General features: G+C 39.5%; 4 protein-coding genes across 4 annotated transcripts; 2 read left to right on the top strand and 2 right to left on the bottom strand.

The window, feature by feature from the left end:
• Positions 1-1,040: 1,040 nt before the first annotated feature.
• Positions 1,041-1,933, bottom strand: LOC100120167 (pupal cuticle protein C1B; the record flags this gene model as incomplete). The annotated part of the gene is made up of 1 exon (XM_031924196.2): positions 1,041-1,933. A coding segment is annotated over one exon (774 nt), but the record flags the coding sequence as incomplete, so codon positions are not given.
• A 2,527-nt stretch (positions 1,934-4,460) lies between these two features.
• LOC100120194 (pupal cuticle protein C1B) lies at positions 4,461-5,543 on the top strand. Its single transcript, XM_001603671.5, has 2 exons — positions 4,461-4,518; positions 4,771-5,543. Exons 1-2 carry the CDS (start codon positions 4,507-4,509, stop codon positions 5,368-5,370), a joined length of 612 nt encoding a protein of 203 aa, XP_001603721.1. The 5' UTR covers positions 4,461-4,506; the 3' UTR covers positions 5,371-5,543.
• Positions 5,544-5,939: 396 nt separating this feature from the next.
• LOC100120227 (kynurenine/alpha-aminoadipate aminotransferase, mitochondrial) lies at positions 5,940-10,161 on the bottom strand. The gene is made up of 7 exons (XM_001603838.6): positions 9,748-10,161; positions 9,432-9,619; positions 9,169-9,339; positions 8,741-9,001; positions 8,311-8,490; positions 6,657-6,992; positions 5,940-6,521 (listed from the first exon to the last, which is right to left on the bottom strand). Exons 1-7 carry the CDS (start codon positions 9,845-9,847, stop codon positions 6,447-6,449), a joined length of 1,311 nt encoding a protein of 436 aa, XP_001603888.1. The 5' UTR covers positions 9,848-10,161; the 3' UTR covers positions 5,940-6,446.
• A 3,432-nt stretch (positions 10,162-13,593) lies between these two features.
• LOC107980647 lies at positions 13,594-14,951 on the top strand. Its single transcript, XM_016981631.2, has 4 exons — positions 13,594-14,215; positions 14,276-14,440; positions 14,522-14,671; positions 14,750-14,951. Exons 1-4 carry the CDS (start codon positions 14,150-14,152, stop codon positions 14,891-14,893), a joined length of 525 nt encoding a protein of 174 aa, XP_016837120.1. The 5' UTR covers positions 13,594-14,149; the 3' UTR covers positions 14,894-14,951.
• Positions 14,952-15,333: the final 382 nt, after the last annotated feature.

Genomic DNA, 15,333 nt, shown 5'->3' with positions numbered 1-15,333 from the left:
CACAAGAATTGCCAAATTTTATACTCTTGTTGACAAAACAACAGACTGTCCTCGTTTACACAAATATTTGGTTTTTATCTGCAAGTAGCAGTTTTAGAAACCAAACACACACAATTCTTACAATGAATAAAAAATGCACAATTATACTCTTTAAAAATAATTACTTTTCATGTAACCTTTGTTCATTGTCCAAGTTTTTAGTTTCTTTTAACCAAAATGATTTTTTTAGACTACAAAATTCAACATTCTATCATCACAGCATTGATTAACTTTTTTCGTCTAATGATGTACAATTCTGTCTTAACATAGATCTATATTCAGTTCTTATACTGCCAAATATTTTTTTCTGCGTTAATAATAACTTAAAAATAGTATATTGTGTACCAAGGGCGTAAAGTGGGCTTTTTTAGGCCGAATGTGGAGTGTGCAGTACGAGTCAAGGCGAGTTAGCCCGAGCCGAAGTCGAGGGCGTTTACGAGCTGCAGACGAGTATTGCAACCACACGAGGCCAAAAAGCCCGCTTAGCCCTTGGTGCACACCATATTTTTTGTAACGCATGTACTGATGTTCGCGTTTTGAGAAGATTTTCCAATGAATTGAGTAGCGGGCGCAAAAAGTACTTTTACGCCCGCTGGTCGGAAAACGATAACTTTTGTCCCTAATTTTAGGTCAAAAAAACACGAAAATAGTGCCTGTGTTACAAAAATAAATTAATGAATCCATGAGTAAAATAATTTTTGTGTATTAAACTGGTATTCTGAGATATATTGTAAATTATACAATTAAGATATTAACAAAAGATCAAACTTTGCAAAAATGTTTAAGTATTGTTTGACTTTTGTGAAAAACAAAAAATATACGTTAAATTCTGTTGATTTTGACGTATAGTTTCAAGATTACAGTAATGTTTTCAACATTAGACACAATTATAACTGGCCGCATAATTGGCTACTTAAATAGTAAAGAAAGGCATATAAGTAAAAGAAGTAGATGTGTATAAAATTAAAACAATCATTTATTTTGTTATCTACAATTATTACTAAATGTATGTACATAAAGTTTATATAGTTACAACATTTTCACATAATACAGAATGCTAGGAAGAAAGCATCGGTAAAAATGGCAACAATCAGTCCGTTATTGTTCTCTCTCGTCTAAATTACCAGGAGTAATTGACGCCAACGGGGCTGCTGTAGGTCATGTGCGACACAGCAACGGCTGGGGAGTAAGCGACTCCAAGAAGGCTGGATGGGTGAGCAGATCGGGCAGCGTATCCGTGACCAGCGGCGTAACCGATTCCAGCTGAGTAGCCGTGACCAGCTGCGTACGCTCCAGCAGCGGGGGCAGCGTGGGCGACGTATCCGGAGGCGATGGGGGCTGCATGAGCGGTGTATCCGGTGGCGATGGGAGCTGGATCAACGTAACCGGTGTCAATGGCGCTGGCAGAGGTGAGGGGAGCAGCCGAGTAGGTCGTGTGACTAGCAATGGGCGCAGCTGCGTAGGTGGCGTGGGCGATAGGGGCAGCGGCGGCGTAAGTAGCTACCGGAGCGGCATGAGCAATAGGGGCAGCTGCGGCGTAGCTGGTCACTGGTGCAGCGTAAGTTGCAACTGGGGCAGCGGCTGCGTAGGTGGCCACTGGGGCAGCATGAGCGTAGACTCCGGGGTTGGTGACGCTGGTGAAGTGCTTGTTGCTGGTGGAGTAGGGAGTTGCGATGGTTCTGGACTGAGTCGAGATGGTGTTGAGGTTGCCGGCGCTGCGGTACACGTTCTCAGAGGTCGCGGCCAAGGTCGAGGCTGCGTAACCGGCTGCGTAAGAAGGTTCGCCGTAAGACTCGTAGGCCACTGCTCCGAGGTCTCCGGCGTTGGCTGCGGCGAGCACGCAAGCGAGGACTGCGATCTGGAAGTGAACGAGTTTGATGTTATGTTTACGCCTTTACCTTTCGCCACTGTCATTCACGATGTTTTAGTGAATTTTATTTTTAATCTCGATCTGTATCTGTTTCTTTTAAATTTACAGAAAACAATTTTTTTCCAATTCACACTATTACTGGAACTCTCTAGTTTTTTACTAGATAATAAAGATAAAATATATGCACGACGAAACGAAATTTTATGCTATATATTAAAAAATTCTCTTCCACTTGGACAGCATAGACTGTTAGAAATAGTTATTAATTCCATTGTGAGGCACACACCTTAGCGAACATGATTGCGGTTCTTGATTTCGTAGACTCAACTGAATGTAACTGCTGAGACGATGGAAGTCGTTCTGTACTGTTAGGGAAGGATTCGAAAGCTTTTATAGCAGCTCCTAAAGTTTGGAATCCGATGAAAGTGGGGCTACTTTAGAAGGTAAACCCGCTTCTCTGGTGACGAGCAATCACCTCTCAAGTATTGCGTTTTGTTTATAAAAAAGTGTATCAACATTACGTATGATGGCATCAAGATAAATGAGCCATATTTTAAATGCAAGTTTAAACATTTTTCGTACTCTCTCTCGTTACAATAACTTCAGTGTTTCTATAATCTGATCACTTAATAATTAAAAGTTTTCAATACACATACCATCTAGTATTGTTTTTTTTAATCATGTCATTTATTTATTTTGAAGTTAAGATTCATTCAGATGCATTAAAGTTTACTTTGATAAGGGTAACTATGAGTCGCATTTTGTACTCTGATTTTATACTTGACTGTGGTAGATCACAGTGTTATTTTTTGCGTGATCCATTTATGCAAGATATCATCTTTAAAATATTAATTAATTTCTGAACGGATAATAATAGTTAATTAAAATGTTCAGAAAAATGACATTAGACTTTTACGCAATATCAAAACGTAGATCAAAAGCATCGTTGTTACACCTCTACTATACATTCCAGCCAATCTCTCTATAAGCGCGTCTTTTTTATAACAATTTCATATTGAACATGTAGCATCATAACTGTCAATGATATACCGTCGCATTTGTTCATGTAATGCTATGCGAACAAATATCGGGTGGCGAATCTAGTTTCAAGGGCATCCATAAGCGCTCTTTACTAATTATTTAATATGTATATATCAGTAATTATAATCTTGTCTAGCAATGGAAATTAAAAGTGGGTAACGTTTGAAGAATGTGACTGTGAGTTACCGATTTGGGATGAATATTTTTATTTAAACTTTGGTCAAATTATTGAAGTTGCACGGATCATCTGCTAACAAATGTTAATTTATTGTATTATTTTTTTGGCAATCATATCTATAATGCAATGTATACAGTGGTGCGTACACCGTTGATAATTTTGAAAAATTGAAGGACTTTAAAAAATATTGCCCTTCTTCGCAAATTTTCCTTCAAAAGAAATTCTCACGGCTGCATAATCGGATGACATTGACAGACCTTTCAACGCAGCATATTGTTGTAAAGCATATACCTATAGCATCTCTGCTTATCCTTTCCAAAACGAAAACTGCTGAAGTAAAAGTATAGCTGGACTTGCAATGCTTTTATTATCTCAACGTTTGACCCATCTTTGCATGTAAAGTTTTGTTTAAGGGCAGCGTTGAAATTTGTTTATAAAAATGCGACCACTATTTGTTATATTCTAAAAATGTCTTTGTTTCATGTTTTTTTTTTTTAATTGCATTTTATATTCATTAATAATTTGTATTGACTGTTTTTGATAATATATTCTGATAATGACATTCATATAGAGTGATAGGCGCTCAATGGTGTTATTCCGAGAAAGTGATCTTTCTAATTCTCTCATATTTACCATAATAGAGTAAAAGCAGGCTCAATAAATTAGTGACATAATTTCGGCGACGCCTTTTGAAAACACTGAGCTCGTACTGATCGCAGGTATATCAGATCGTATAAGCCGATTACGAGTCTTTGTATGTAGAAAGTAAGGCACATCCACGCCGCTGCAACATATTTTTTTTCACTTTTGCTTTCATTCGCGTCTTAAAGTAACACATTATGGATTCATGTTTATATTAATGAATAAGTGGATTTTCTATATGCGTTACTCTTTCCAGATACGTCACCTGATCTATTTCAAATAAATATTAGTGACTTTAAATTTACATAATTTCTGTAATGTTAAGATGATCGATCGCTTTGTCAAAAATAAAAAATACGATTAATTGTTAAATTTTTCATTTGTATAATAATCAAGATGACTCTTCGGAAGTAAAGTTTGTATCATATTGTTTCGAAATACGTGACAATATAACGTAACTCCATAAAAACACACGCCTCGTCCACCTAGAGTATAGTGAAGATTGCAAAATGAAAAAAATTGAGTTTCAATAAGTCGCAAAGGAGTGTAAGATAATAACGCCCCAGCGAAAGTATTCTCCCTCGGTTCTCTCGAGTCAATTCAAGGTCCGAGTAACCCCACCTGAGCCGATCTTTGGGCGGAGCCACTGGTATAAAAGAATCTGGACTTCCGAACGAGAGCATAGTTTCGACAACTTCCTAAGGTCCGAACGATCGTATCAGTCAAACGAGCCAACATGTTCTCCAAGGTACGTGTTCGGTAACGGAGTGAGAAACCGATCTTGTTTCAATAGATCGATTTTACTCAATATTGACTTTCTTCGGCACTCGTGATAGGGATCTCGAATTCGTAATTGCTTACAGTTTGTCGTGGCAATCTCATTATAGATAAATAATCCAAGCAATTAATTTTTAAAATTCGGTTTCCAAAAAGGGAAAGTTTTACACGCGGTCATTACAAAGGCGCCCGAAAGCATAATCCTCCTCTTTCTTCGTTACAGATCGCAATCATCGCCTGCGTTCTCGCAGTAGCCAACGCTGGTGCCATCGGCTACTCTGCGCCAGCAGCGTATGCAGCTCCAGCCATCGGCTACGCTGCGCCAGCTGTTGCCAGCTATGCTGCCCCGGCCTACGCCACCAGCTACGCTGCCCCAGCTTACACCAGCAACTACGCTGCCTCCAGCTTGGCCGCCACCTCCGAGAACGTGTACCGCAGCGCCGGCAACCTCAACACCATCGCCAGCCACTCCAAGACGGTAGCCACTCCGTTCTCCAGCAGCAGCAAGCACTTCACCAGCGTCACCAACCCCGGAGTCTACACTCAGACCGCCATCGCCGCCCCTGTAGCCACCTACGCTGCTGCTGCCCCCATCGCTCACGCCAGCTATGCTGCCCCCGTGGCTCACGCTAGCTACGCTGCCCCCGTCGCTCATGCCAGCTACGCTGCCCCCGTGGCTCACGCTAGCTACGCTGCCCCCATCGCCCACGCCGCCCCCGTTGCCGCTCACGGAAGCAGCCTTCTTGGTGTTGCTTACTCCCCAGCCGTCGCCGTCTCCCACATGACCTACAGCAGCCCCGTCGGCATCAACTACTCCTGGTAAACACTGGAGTTGTAATGATGACGATAGATAGAGGTTGGCCTGCTTGGTTCGACTGATATATAGTGATTGATCGTCTGTACTTTAAGACTGTCGAGAACGTGAACTGATTTTTCGTCACGTTGTATATAAGTTGTATATTTATTTAATAAACTATATGATGCTTCATAAACTTATACCATGTGTTGGACACTGAATCTCCTTTTATTGATGATTTACTCCTAAAGTGGGCGTTTTAGACACTAAAGTTCAAGGCAATTTCATAATCAATAAGTATGTTATAAATAATTCTTTTGGATCGAAAAAAGTGTAATCTTTTAGATAGATTGATTATCGCATCTCTATCTCATCTGGATGTATTTTACAACATTTTCAGTTTCATCAAATTTCAAATAATACTTTGCTTTGAAATCGTAAAGATAGTTTGGAAAACAGTTTTTTGTCGGATAAATAAAGAATAAGAACCTTATGCATATGGGTTTTGACTGTTTGTGTCGAACAATAGAGATAAAGGATGAAAGGTATTTAGGATTATTAGTCATTTATGGAAATATAAATACACGGAGGGACTATTGACTGGTAATTGAAGCTTTATTGAAGTTTCTGCATGTTTTATTTCAAGATTTTATCATCAAATAGTCTAAATAAATTAAGAAGAACCGAGAGCATTAAAAAAATACTACTTTCAAAGTTCTCTTTTTTTAAATCACTTGATTAGACTATTCTAATAATAATTAAACTTACAACTTAAAGAAACTGTTTTGTTTCTGTACATGAATAATACAGGCTAAGTCAAGCCTCGTGATAAATAACGCGTTCCCACAAATATCTATACAGATTTCTCTGTTTGCATCACTAACTATAGGGACCAGCGAGAGCAGGAAACGTTTTAGCTCATGTCGGTAAGATACCAGGTCATGTCTCTGGTAAGTTATCGGCTGTGCCAGTGGGAACGGAAAAGAGAAAGCGCAGCCCTGCCGGGACTCAATTTACCCGTAGTCGATGTGGCTTATTCAGCCAGTGTCCGGTGAAAGGGCCCATTTGTTTATTCAGCATTCAAACTGTGTCACGATTTTTTTTCACGTGTTGCCGTGCAAGCTCGACCTATTTTTTGCCAATTCGTCTTTTATAAGCAACGACAACCGCTCCAACGCCTGCAATCAAATAAACCATTTCATAAGACTACGAGAACAATTGTTGCTAATTAAAAAGTAGCTTTTCAAAAGCTAGTTTCGAAAAAGGATAAACTGACTTTGAAATCACATGATCATACATAATTCGACACTCACCAAATTCATCTCTTTGTGGGAAGCTTTAGCAAAGCTCACCCTGATGGCGTTACAAGGCTCGGACGGATTAGCCATGAAAGCAGCGCCTGGAGCCACGAGCACACCGTGGGTGACACCTCGCTGCATCACCATTTTCCAGGTGTCCTGGATGCCGGGAACAGTTATCCACAAGAAGAATCCTGCACTCGGTACACTGAATTCCGCGACGTCTCGTAAATGTTCCCGCGCAAGTTTTACGATGAGATCACGTCGGTGCTTGTAGAAGTTCCTTATCCTACAGAAGTGGTCCATCATTTTGTCGTATCCCCAGATTTTCAGGAGCTTGTACAGAATCACCTGTAACAAAAATATCGCCCATTGCGTTACTTCTGTGCCGGTATAGGTATACGTAAAACGCGGAGATAAAAGCACCCGCTTTTTACATATGTAGTTTTTCCTCAATACTTTACAATAAATCACAATAAATAAAAGTCTACATCTCGCATTTTCAATTATTTGCAGTCCTTTCCCATAGAGACGATAAAACATCGAACCTAATAAGTCTCATCTCTTGTAAGTATATGCTTCGAGAGAGATGATAAGCGAAGCTTTTTTGCAAAGTACGAATGTGGCGCGTGCGCCTCTCGAGAGCTTGTTTAACAACATCAGTTCAGTTATCGTTAATTAATGAGCGAGCTTTCGCGACTTAATGCCCCAAGAAAAGCGATAAAGCGCGCTCCGACACGCGTCGTCAATTGAACGATGCTCTTAACGTTTTTTACGAGACTTTTTTCCGCGCAGTCTGATAAGTATATGGTGATTTCAGAACTTGTGACGAGTTGGACGTTCGGAAGGAATTCATCGGAAAATGGGCCTGCCAACAATCGAGATCAGGAAAGAGTTTGAATAATGTAAAATTTTTTGGATTCATAACGCATTATCCGATCAATGTCAGTAAATTTCAATTATAAGGCGACCAAAAAAAAACACGCATTGATATATATATTTATTAATTTGACCAACGAATGCGAATTTGAAGAAAATGTAATTTAATTAAATTATTGAAGCCGACGAACAAAAGCGAATTACACGATAAACAATATAATTAAGGCCAAGAAAGATAGAACTAATAGCTTGGTAACCGCTCACTAAACGCTAATGGAAGATGATAGGAGCAAAAATTGGAAGTTGGAGAGACGGAAAGTCGATGATACAGCGTTACTAGGAGAAATTCTGATAAAGACGTAACGAATGCAAAACTTCTCATTCACGCCGGATTACAAACAAGCAATCGATTACTATCACTCAAAGACCCGGTCAACGCCACGAGTTAAATGCTATAATGTGTACTCTGAGCGTGGCGCACTATACTCACTAAAAAATAATTTATAAATAATATATGTATAACGCAATATCTCACGTTATTATAGTATACTTTTGCTTGTCAGATCCAAGTTCCATGAATGGAACAAAGAATAATATTATTTACCATCAGGTATTTATCGCTCTTAAAGACGCTAATAAAATCGCTGGCAGATGTGAAACTAAATTATACTGCAATATTTTCATAACGATAAACAACAAGCTTACTTGAAAACTTGTTATTCGCGACGCGCAGATCACGCGACCGTTTGCATCGAGTTAAAAAATAATTTTCATATCTCGGAATACAAACCTGTGATAGTGTCGGGGCGTGTAGATGACTGCTTTGCATGTGTAGTTCAATGGCTGAGACTAGCGGCGCAGCTGCTGTGATCACACCGATTCTCAAACCGCTGCTCAGGACCTTCGAGAACGAGTCGAGCCTGATAACGCGGCCTTCTGTGTCCAACGACAGGAAAGATCGCGGAGCTTCCTGATGTAATTGAAATGAAAAGGTTCGTTTATGACCACGTCGATCGATTAACTGGTCAAGAGAACTTATAGTTAGTTGCTTCCAGCTTTAAGAGCAAATCGAATCTAGTATACAACCAATCTTTATCTCCAAACAGCCCTTAATGCAGTTGTATATATGACGGTCGATAAATAAACGCGTTTAAATTACAGCTCCGAGCTCAAAGCAACTAACTAACTACATCGACTACTAGCGCCGTGTATCTACTCACGTCGGTGAAGTACATGAAGTGATAGGGATCGTCATCGAGAATGAGGAAATTGTACTCGCAGGCTATCCTGTAGATCTCCTTCCTCCTCTCGAGAGGCATGACTGTACCGGTGGGATTTGCCCCGGTGGCGTTGATGTACATAATCTTAGGCATCTTCTGGCCGGAAGCCTCGCGCTCCTGCAGACGTTCGCGCAGGCAAATGGAGCTTATGCCGTAATCGTCTTGATCGATCGGTATGAGTTCCGCCTCGTGTGGTCCAATCTAGAGTAGGGAAAAAAAGCGTTTTACCGACAGATGCTAGTGATTCGGCGATTTCAGAGGTGATTGAATTTTAGATCTAAACCGGAGCCGATTATCCAAATTTTTCACAAATTTTTGGGTAATAAAGTAATGAAGGATGTAGCGTTGAAGAGGGCAAATTTACTCACCACCACACTGACGCCGGGATAAAACGGATTCTGCACTAGAATCGGATCTCCGGGGCCGATAATGGCCTCCAGTGCCTTGCTCAGGCCATCCTGGCCACCGGCGACGATCACAACCTCGCGGCTCTCCCAAATCGGCGGTGCATGAGCTTTTCTTTGAAATTCTCTGATAGCCTAGTGAAGATTTCATTTTGCGATAAGTACACTTTTTAAATTTCCGATATCAGCATCTGCTAAGGGATGAATGTTAATCAGAGATCCTGTACCTGCAGCAGAGGAGGGAAACCTTGACTGGGGATGTACTGGAGAGCAGCAGCCAGTTCTTCTCCTTCCAAGACAAAGTCGGAGCCGTCGTTAAGCTTCACCGAAATTTGGGTAAAAGGGAAGGTTTCCTCGTTCGGCATACCCTCGGCCAGAGAGATAACGCTATGCGGCGCCGAGTAAGCGATTTTAGCTGCAAAATCAAGGCTTTTATTGACGATCGTGTTATTAACTCTTAAAATTAGTAGACAAGTAGAATTCGCGAAAAAATCAGAATGCTATACACGAACTGTGATTAAATCAATCCAATATAGTACTCACTCAGTTCTCTTGTTGCCGCCGATCTTCTTCGCATAGAAACATCTGTTTTGAACTCAGTATAGTCCATCTTGAATTTGTTCTTGTTGTTGAACTTATGCATAGTTCTTCGATATCACTTCCAAAGTATCAAAGCTAGCGCAAATGTTCTTCTTTTGAAGATAAAAGAAAAAACGGTGGTTTTATACGACGAGCGCAAAAAGGAAAAAAACACTATGCAACTACTCTCAAAGGCGAAAATATACTCCAAAGCTTCCAAGTGCGTAAGAATCGATAGGAGACAAAGAGGCGTCGATAAAACTGGTTATTTTGTTATTTTGAGTGTAAAGACTGGGAAAAGCTCGATGCAACACAGGAGGGAGTGCTGTGGATGTTGTGCGTTAGAGTGCTTGTGTCCGTACTGACCGTGCGCCGGTCCCGCGCCGGCTTTTATATTTACCGATACCATTCGATTGCGTCAGATGGCATTTACATATCCCAAACAAAACAAGTCGAGCTCTTGTCAAAGCTTCTTCTTGGCCGATTCTCGCGCAAAAGTGAGTGTCTTATAATGGTTATTGTTGTATTTTGCACGCAAAAAACGGGGTTTTTTAAAACTCTCAATTCGAGAGTATTATATTTTTTCAACCACACTTTTGACTTTCGAAACCGGTATTTCGAGTATTTTATTTAAGAAAAAGGAACCATACACTACTGAAAGAACTAAAGCTGTGGAGTTTATTTATTTATTTATTATTACCAGAAGAAATTTACTGTTGTTTGAGACAAACAAATTTTTATGCCTTAATATATTTATGCTTTAGAAAGTTTTTCTTTAATAAAATACTCGAAATACGGGATTTGAACTTGAAAAATACCGTTGAAAAATGATAATATTATAGCATAAAAAAGTATACTGAAGCATATTTATTTAAAATACCGAAATCGTGTTCGTACAGGTGTGTACATAAGTTATATATCACTCGCACGTTTTAAGAATCAATCACTACCATCAAATAACCAAATTTGATAGCGTATCATATCAAATTGATCTATAGTACAGATGGCATGATCTGATACTCGTTGCAACGTTTGAATTGGGTTAATACGCACTATCCTCAATTCATAATTTGGAACGATTATTCTATGGCGTTCCATTGAATTCCAAGTCTACCAGAAATATTCTTATTGTCTGAGATATAAATAAGCTTTTTGATGAAAAAAAAAAAAAATGGGTGTAGGTCTGGGATGTGAATATGTTCTGATGAAAGTTGAAGTATATATTTCTTGAAACAGCTGATAAAAACGATTATACAGCGGAAACCTCCCAAATCTACATATTACATCATGAACGGTCTGTATCAGACGATGTGAAATGAGGAAACATTTATCACACGTTTTGAGATAAAAATCGACTCCTTATATCCGGAAAATACTCGCGATCACGTGAAAATACAAACAGTCGTTTGCATCCATTTTGGCACAATCTTCGGTTAATTCGAATTTTCTGATGAAATCGGTATCCGACTTTGCGCTTTATACCAAGTTTGAAAAAATGAATTTTCAAACTCTTCATCCATGATTAATTGGAAAAATGATCGTAGAGCAAGTGTTGTACAGGAAGTAAACCCGGCTCCATAAACCAGTAAAACTTGAAACGCACCAGCTTTACAAGGTGCTAAACAGTGTATAAGCGCAGCGCATTCGATCCGTCCAATCCATCCGCAGCAGCAGCAGCAGTAGCGGCGCTGCGCCAATGTATAACGTAAATAAACACATGTGCGCATCATTCTATACCTAGTATACAAGCCCTAGAAGCGGAAGGTCACACGGTTCTGTTTTGGTCTTTCCCCGATATATGATGTAAAGCCTCGCTACGCTTACATAGTTTCCGATGAATATCCGACTGACGAAAGTCCCGCTCGATCCGACGCCAGATTCCCGGTATAATACGTTTAAAAGCTCGCATCAGTGCATCTATTAAAAAATACGTATGCAAGTGTGTGGGACAGTTGACGGCACGCGTTCGAGGCGATCGCGAGCGGCGATAGAAACAGATACTTAGTATGTGAATGTTTCATAATCAACTGATGCAACTTTACGTCGGATTTTAAACGGCTTTTGACTTTCGTACTAGATATAGTCGAGCGTCGCGCGACTGTTTATTTTAAGCGCGCGGGCACGAGCAGCACGTGACGACGCTTCATCGCTTTTATCTATCGTTTTCTATAAGTATCCGGTGTACGTGGGAACGGCGCGTGCGAGACAGGGCTTTTCCAGGGGAACGCCGTCGTTTTTGTTTTCGGAGAAGGCTCTCGATCTGTAGTGTTGTCAGGTTTACATGATTAGATATAAGGTGGTTTGTTTTACGTTAAAGTTCGTAGCTTCCACCTAAAGAGGAAATTTTAGAGTAGTGAAATTTTCGGTTTTGTTAAGACGCGTGAGAAGCCTATGTCGAAAATCAAACGGAGAAACTTTTAAGAAAATGCGACTATTTGGCTTGAATTAGTTATAATTTCAAAGGGAAATCAGACATCATAACTTTCCTTATCGGGAAAACACATGCGTGTAAAAATATATCGTCTCCCGCGCGGTAAAACTTTTTTAGCTTACTATCTTTGCCATCGTGATCGTAAAATCTAAAACTTTAATCTGTTAATTGAATAAATCATTGATTATTTTATCATGAACATTATTTTTAATCAAATTTGTGCCTAACACACAGAATTACCCAGACAGGTTCTATAGAAGTACGATAAAATTGATTTTGCAAATCACCGTATATTCAATACTCAAACATATGCAGTATAATATAATATCAATGCTAATTCTACAGCAGTTGAGCTTCCACAACGATCTGCAGCATATTAGCGAACAAATATATACACGCCGAACGATCGCAGAAAAACAGATGAATTGCACGAATGCACCAAATGAATAGGGGTTGTCCTCGGGAGAACAACAAAATCGCCGATAATAATAGGAAACCGGATGATACGCCCGACCATAAAAGAAGACGATACATCAGTACATCGTGTGTTTTCATATTGTCTTTTCGCTCGGAAGAGCACTGTGATATGCTCCATAATGACGTCAAATGATAATCGAAGGCGTATACGTACACATATCAAGAGCTTCTTCGTGCAACACAATAGCCTCGATCCGGGTTATCGGAATTTCGATTGTGCTTGAATTAAGCGAATTTGTTTATCGCCCCGATTGTCCAAACAATCAGCGCTCGATTCTATCGGCAGATCGTATCTGAATTGGATTTTGGCGTTGTGCATGTTTATAACTTTATCGGCATCGTCTAATATTTTACGCAATGACTAATGCGACGCTTTGAATGATAGGGCTAAAATATTGGATGCCACAACTTATAGATAAGATCTTCGGATGCTGGCAACTGAATGAAAGGAAACGGTCAGATTTGCTAAAAAACGATTAACGCTTTATCTTTCGATTCTTGAATGGCATGTTATTAAACACAGCATACGCACTAACGCGCACTTTTTATCGATATACTTTTTTCTTCTCCAAATTCGTGAAAAACAGTTAATCGAGCCCCTGGCATGTTGACGCATCTTGCGATGACGTTCCGTTTGTTAAGCAACTTGCAAATCGATAAGAAGAGCAAAAAAGCTAGTCCGAGGAAAAAAGCTAGGGATTAAGAATTAGGTGTTCAGGCTGTTATTCGCGAGCGGTAACGTCCGAAAAGCGATGTTTATTAGACCACTGTTCACTTCTGATGATTGTAATCGGTCGGCGAACTTTTCGATGCTATCTTTCATTGAAAGTACGGAATATTTTCCATTTTAACATTCCTATTGACTGATAATAAATATTTACGAATTGATGCAGCGAGTGGAGGAACTTGTTTATGTTTTTATTGGTTGATGCATATGGAGAAGTGTTAATTTCATTCACAGGGAGGCGTATATATTATATTTTTGTCGTACAAATACAAATCACGGACATCTTTATCCTATGGATTATTATTGCTTTGAGTGATGCATCGACGATTTTTACGCAACCGGAAGCTAATTATAAGTGCATTAGATAAAAAGTAAAGTAAATTTTACGATTGGAAACAATGGTGATACAATAGCAACTGATTAGCTTTTCATTCTCAAATCCGGATTTTACATTGATAAATGTACCTAGTTATCAAGAACACATCGAGATATATTTTCATTGAGATTTTAAGAATCACCTGATCAGAGAATAGTTTTCATAAAGCTCTCGTATGCATAGCTGAACAAGTCTCATACTGCACGAGATTTGAGAATATTTTAGATTTACGAAGAATTTATTTGATAATTTATCCACATTAGTACATTTACTGAAGCGTATTTGTAAAAAGAAAATTAATCGATTTATAGTTCAGCTGTTGTTAATCATTCTCAAACATTTGAAAGCATTCAAAATGGCCTTGAAAGTATGTTTTATAGCAATCTTGGTGATATTTTCTCTTCAAAAATTAATGTGCCAGGTGAGTAAAATATTTATAGTCTTAGAAAATATTATTACATCTATCTGATTTATTTTTTAGGCTAGTATTCTAAATCCATATTTCGAAGACATTAGCTTCGATTTCGTAAATTATTCTTATGTTGATAGCGAAACTTTCGATGTTTCGATCAATTATAAACCTAAGTCTCGAAATAGTATCAACGTAAAAATTGATCTAATCGAGGAGTTGCCAGCCAATATGATGGCAAGTATAATAATTGTACAGCTTTTTTGATTTATCGGATTTAAACGCTTTCTTGAAACAACGATATTAATTGTTGAATAGATAAAGTTGAATGTATCGAGCCGTGTTTTTGGCCAAGAAATTCCGACTGGCCTATCATTCGAGAGTTCAATTTGTGACAATGGTAACGCAAAGTTTTTTTACGACATCTTGATGGTACCGTTCGGCGTAAAAGAGTGTCCTCCAGAAAAGGTAAAGACGCATATCAACATATTATATACCTATAACAATAAATTTCTACATGTACACCTTTACTCATGTTCGACGCAGGGATCGTACGAGAAAGAAGATTTCATACCCGACCTGTCAAAAGTACCTATACCCTTGGTACCGGGTACTAGTCTACTAATTAAAATTCACATGTACGCGGAGGGCATACAATTGCTCGACTGCAAAGCGTTCATCGTCGCGTAATAATTCGACATGTACTCGAGAATATAGAAAAATACAATAAAGAAGCTTCAAAACACAAGTTCCATCGACTTTCCCCTGCACCAACAGGTTTACCGTCACTCCCTCTCGCAGTCGAGCTTAATGCATAATCATTAAAAATTACTCGCAACAAAGTGGAGAACAGCGTGCTTGTGCCCAAGAAAAAGTCCACTCAAGTAATTAGCCAGCAGAGAGGGCGCAATTAAAAGGTACTAAAAGGAGCGAAAAAAGCGTCGTGTCGCGCGCAAATTGGAACCAAGAAGCTGCCGCGCGCAGTTTTATATACTCGCACACACACACACAAACACGTGGACGCACACACACAGACTGGTGTGCAGAAACGAGAAAGAGAGAAAAAGAGCGTCGAGGCGAAGATGCCGGAAGGGCGAGAAAGCGGCAAAAACTAGCCAACGCTGCCGTCG

This window comes from Nasonia vitripennis, chromosome 2 (assembly GCF_009193385.2).
Source record: "Nasonia vitripennis strain AsymCx chromosome 2, Nvit_psr_1.1, whole genome shotgun sequence".
Taxonomy (NCBI): Eukaryota; Metazoa; Arthropoda; class Insecta; order Hymenoptera; family Pteromalidae; genus Nasonia; species Nasonia vitripennis.
This window is presented reverse-complemented; position numbering and strand designations above follow the sequence as displayed.

Excerpts from the sequence above, each read along its gene's own strand:
- LOC107980647 (XM_016981631.2), top strand. The coding sequence starts at position 14,150 with ATGGCCTTGAAAGTATGTTTTATAGCAATCTTGGTGATATTTTCTCTT. Across the intron at positions 14,216-14,275 it reads TTCAAAAATTAATGTGCCAG|GCTAGTATTCTAAATCCATA; the intron begins GTGAGTAAAATA and ends TTTATTTTTTAG. Across the intron at positions 14,441-14,521 it reads AGTTGCCAGCCAATATGATG|ATAAAGTTGAATGTATCGAG; the intron begins GCAAGTATAATA and ends ATTGTTGAATAG.
- LOC100120227 (XM_001603838.6), bottom strand. The coding sequence starts at position 9,847 with ATGCATAAGTTCAACAACAAGAACAAATTCAAGATGGACTATACTGAG. Across the intron at positions 9,002-9,168 it reads ATCCCGGCGTCAGTGTGGTG|ATTGGACCACACGAGGCGGA; the intron begins GTGAGTAAATTT and ends TCCCTACTCTAG. Across the intron at positions 6,522-6,656 it reads CCCACAAAGAGATGAATTTG|GCGTTGGAGCGGTTGTCGTT; the intron begins GTGAGTGTCGAA and ends ATTTGATTGCAG.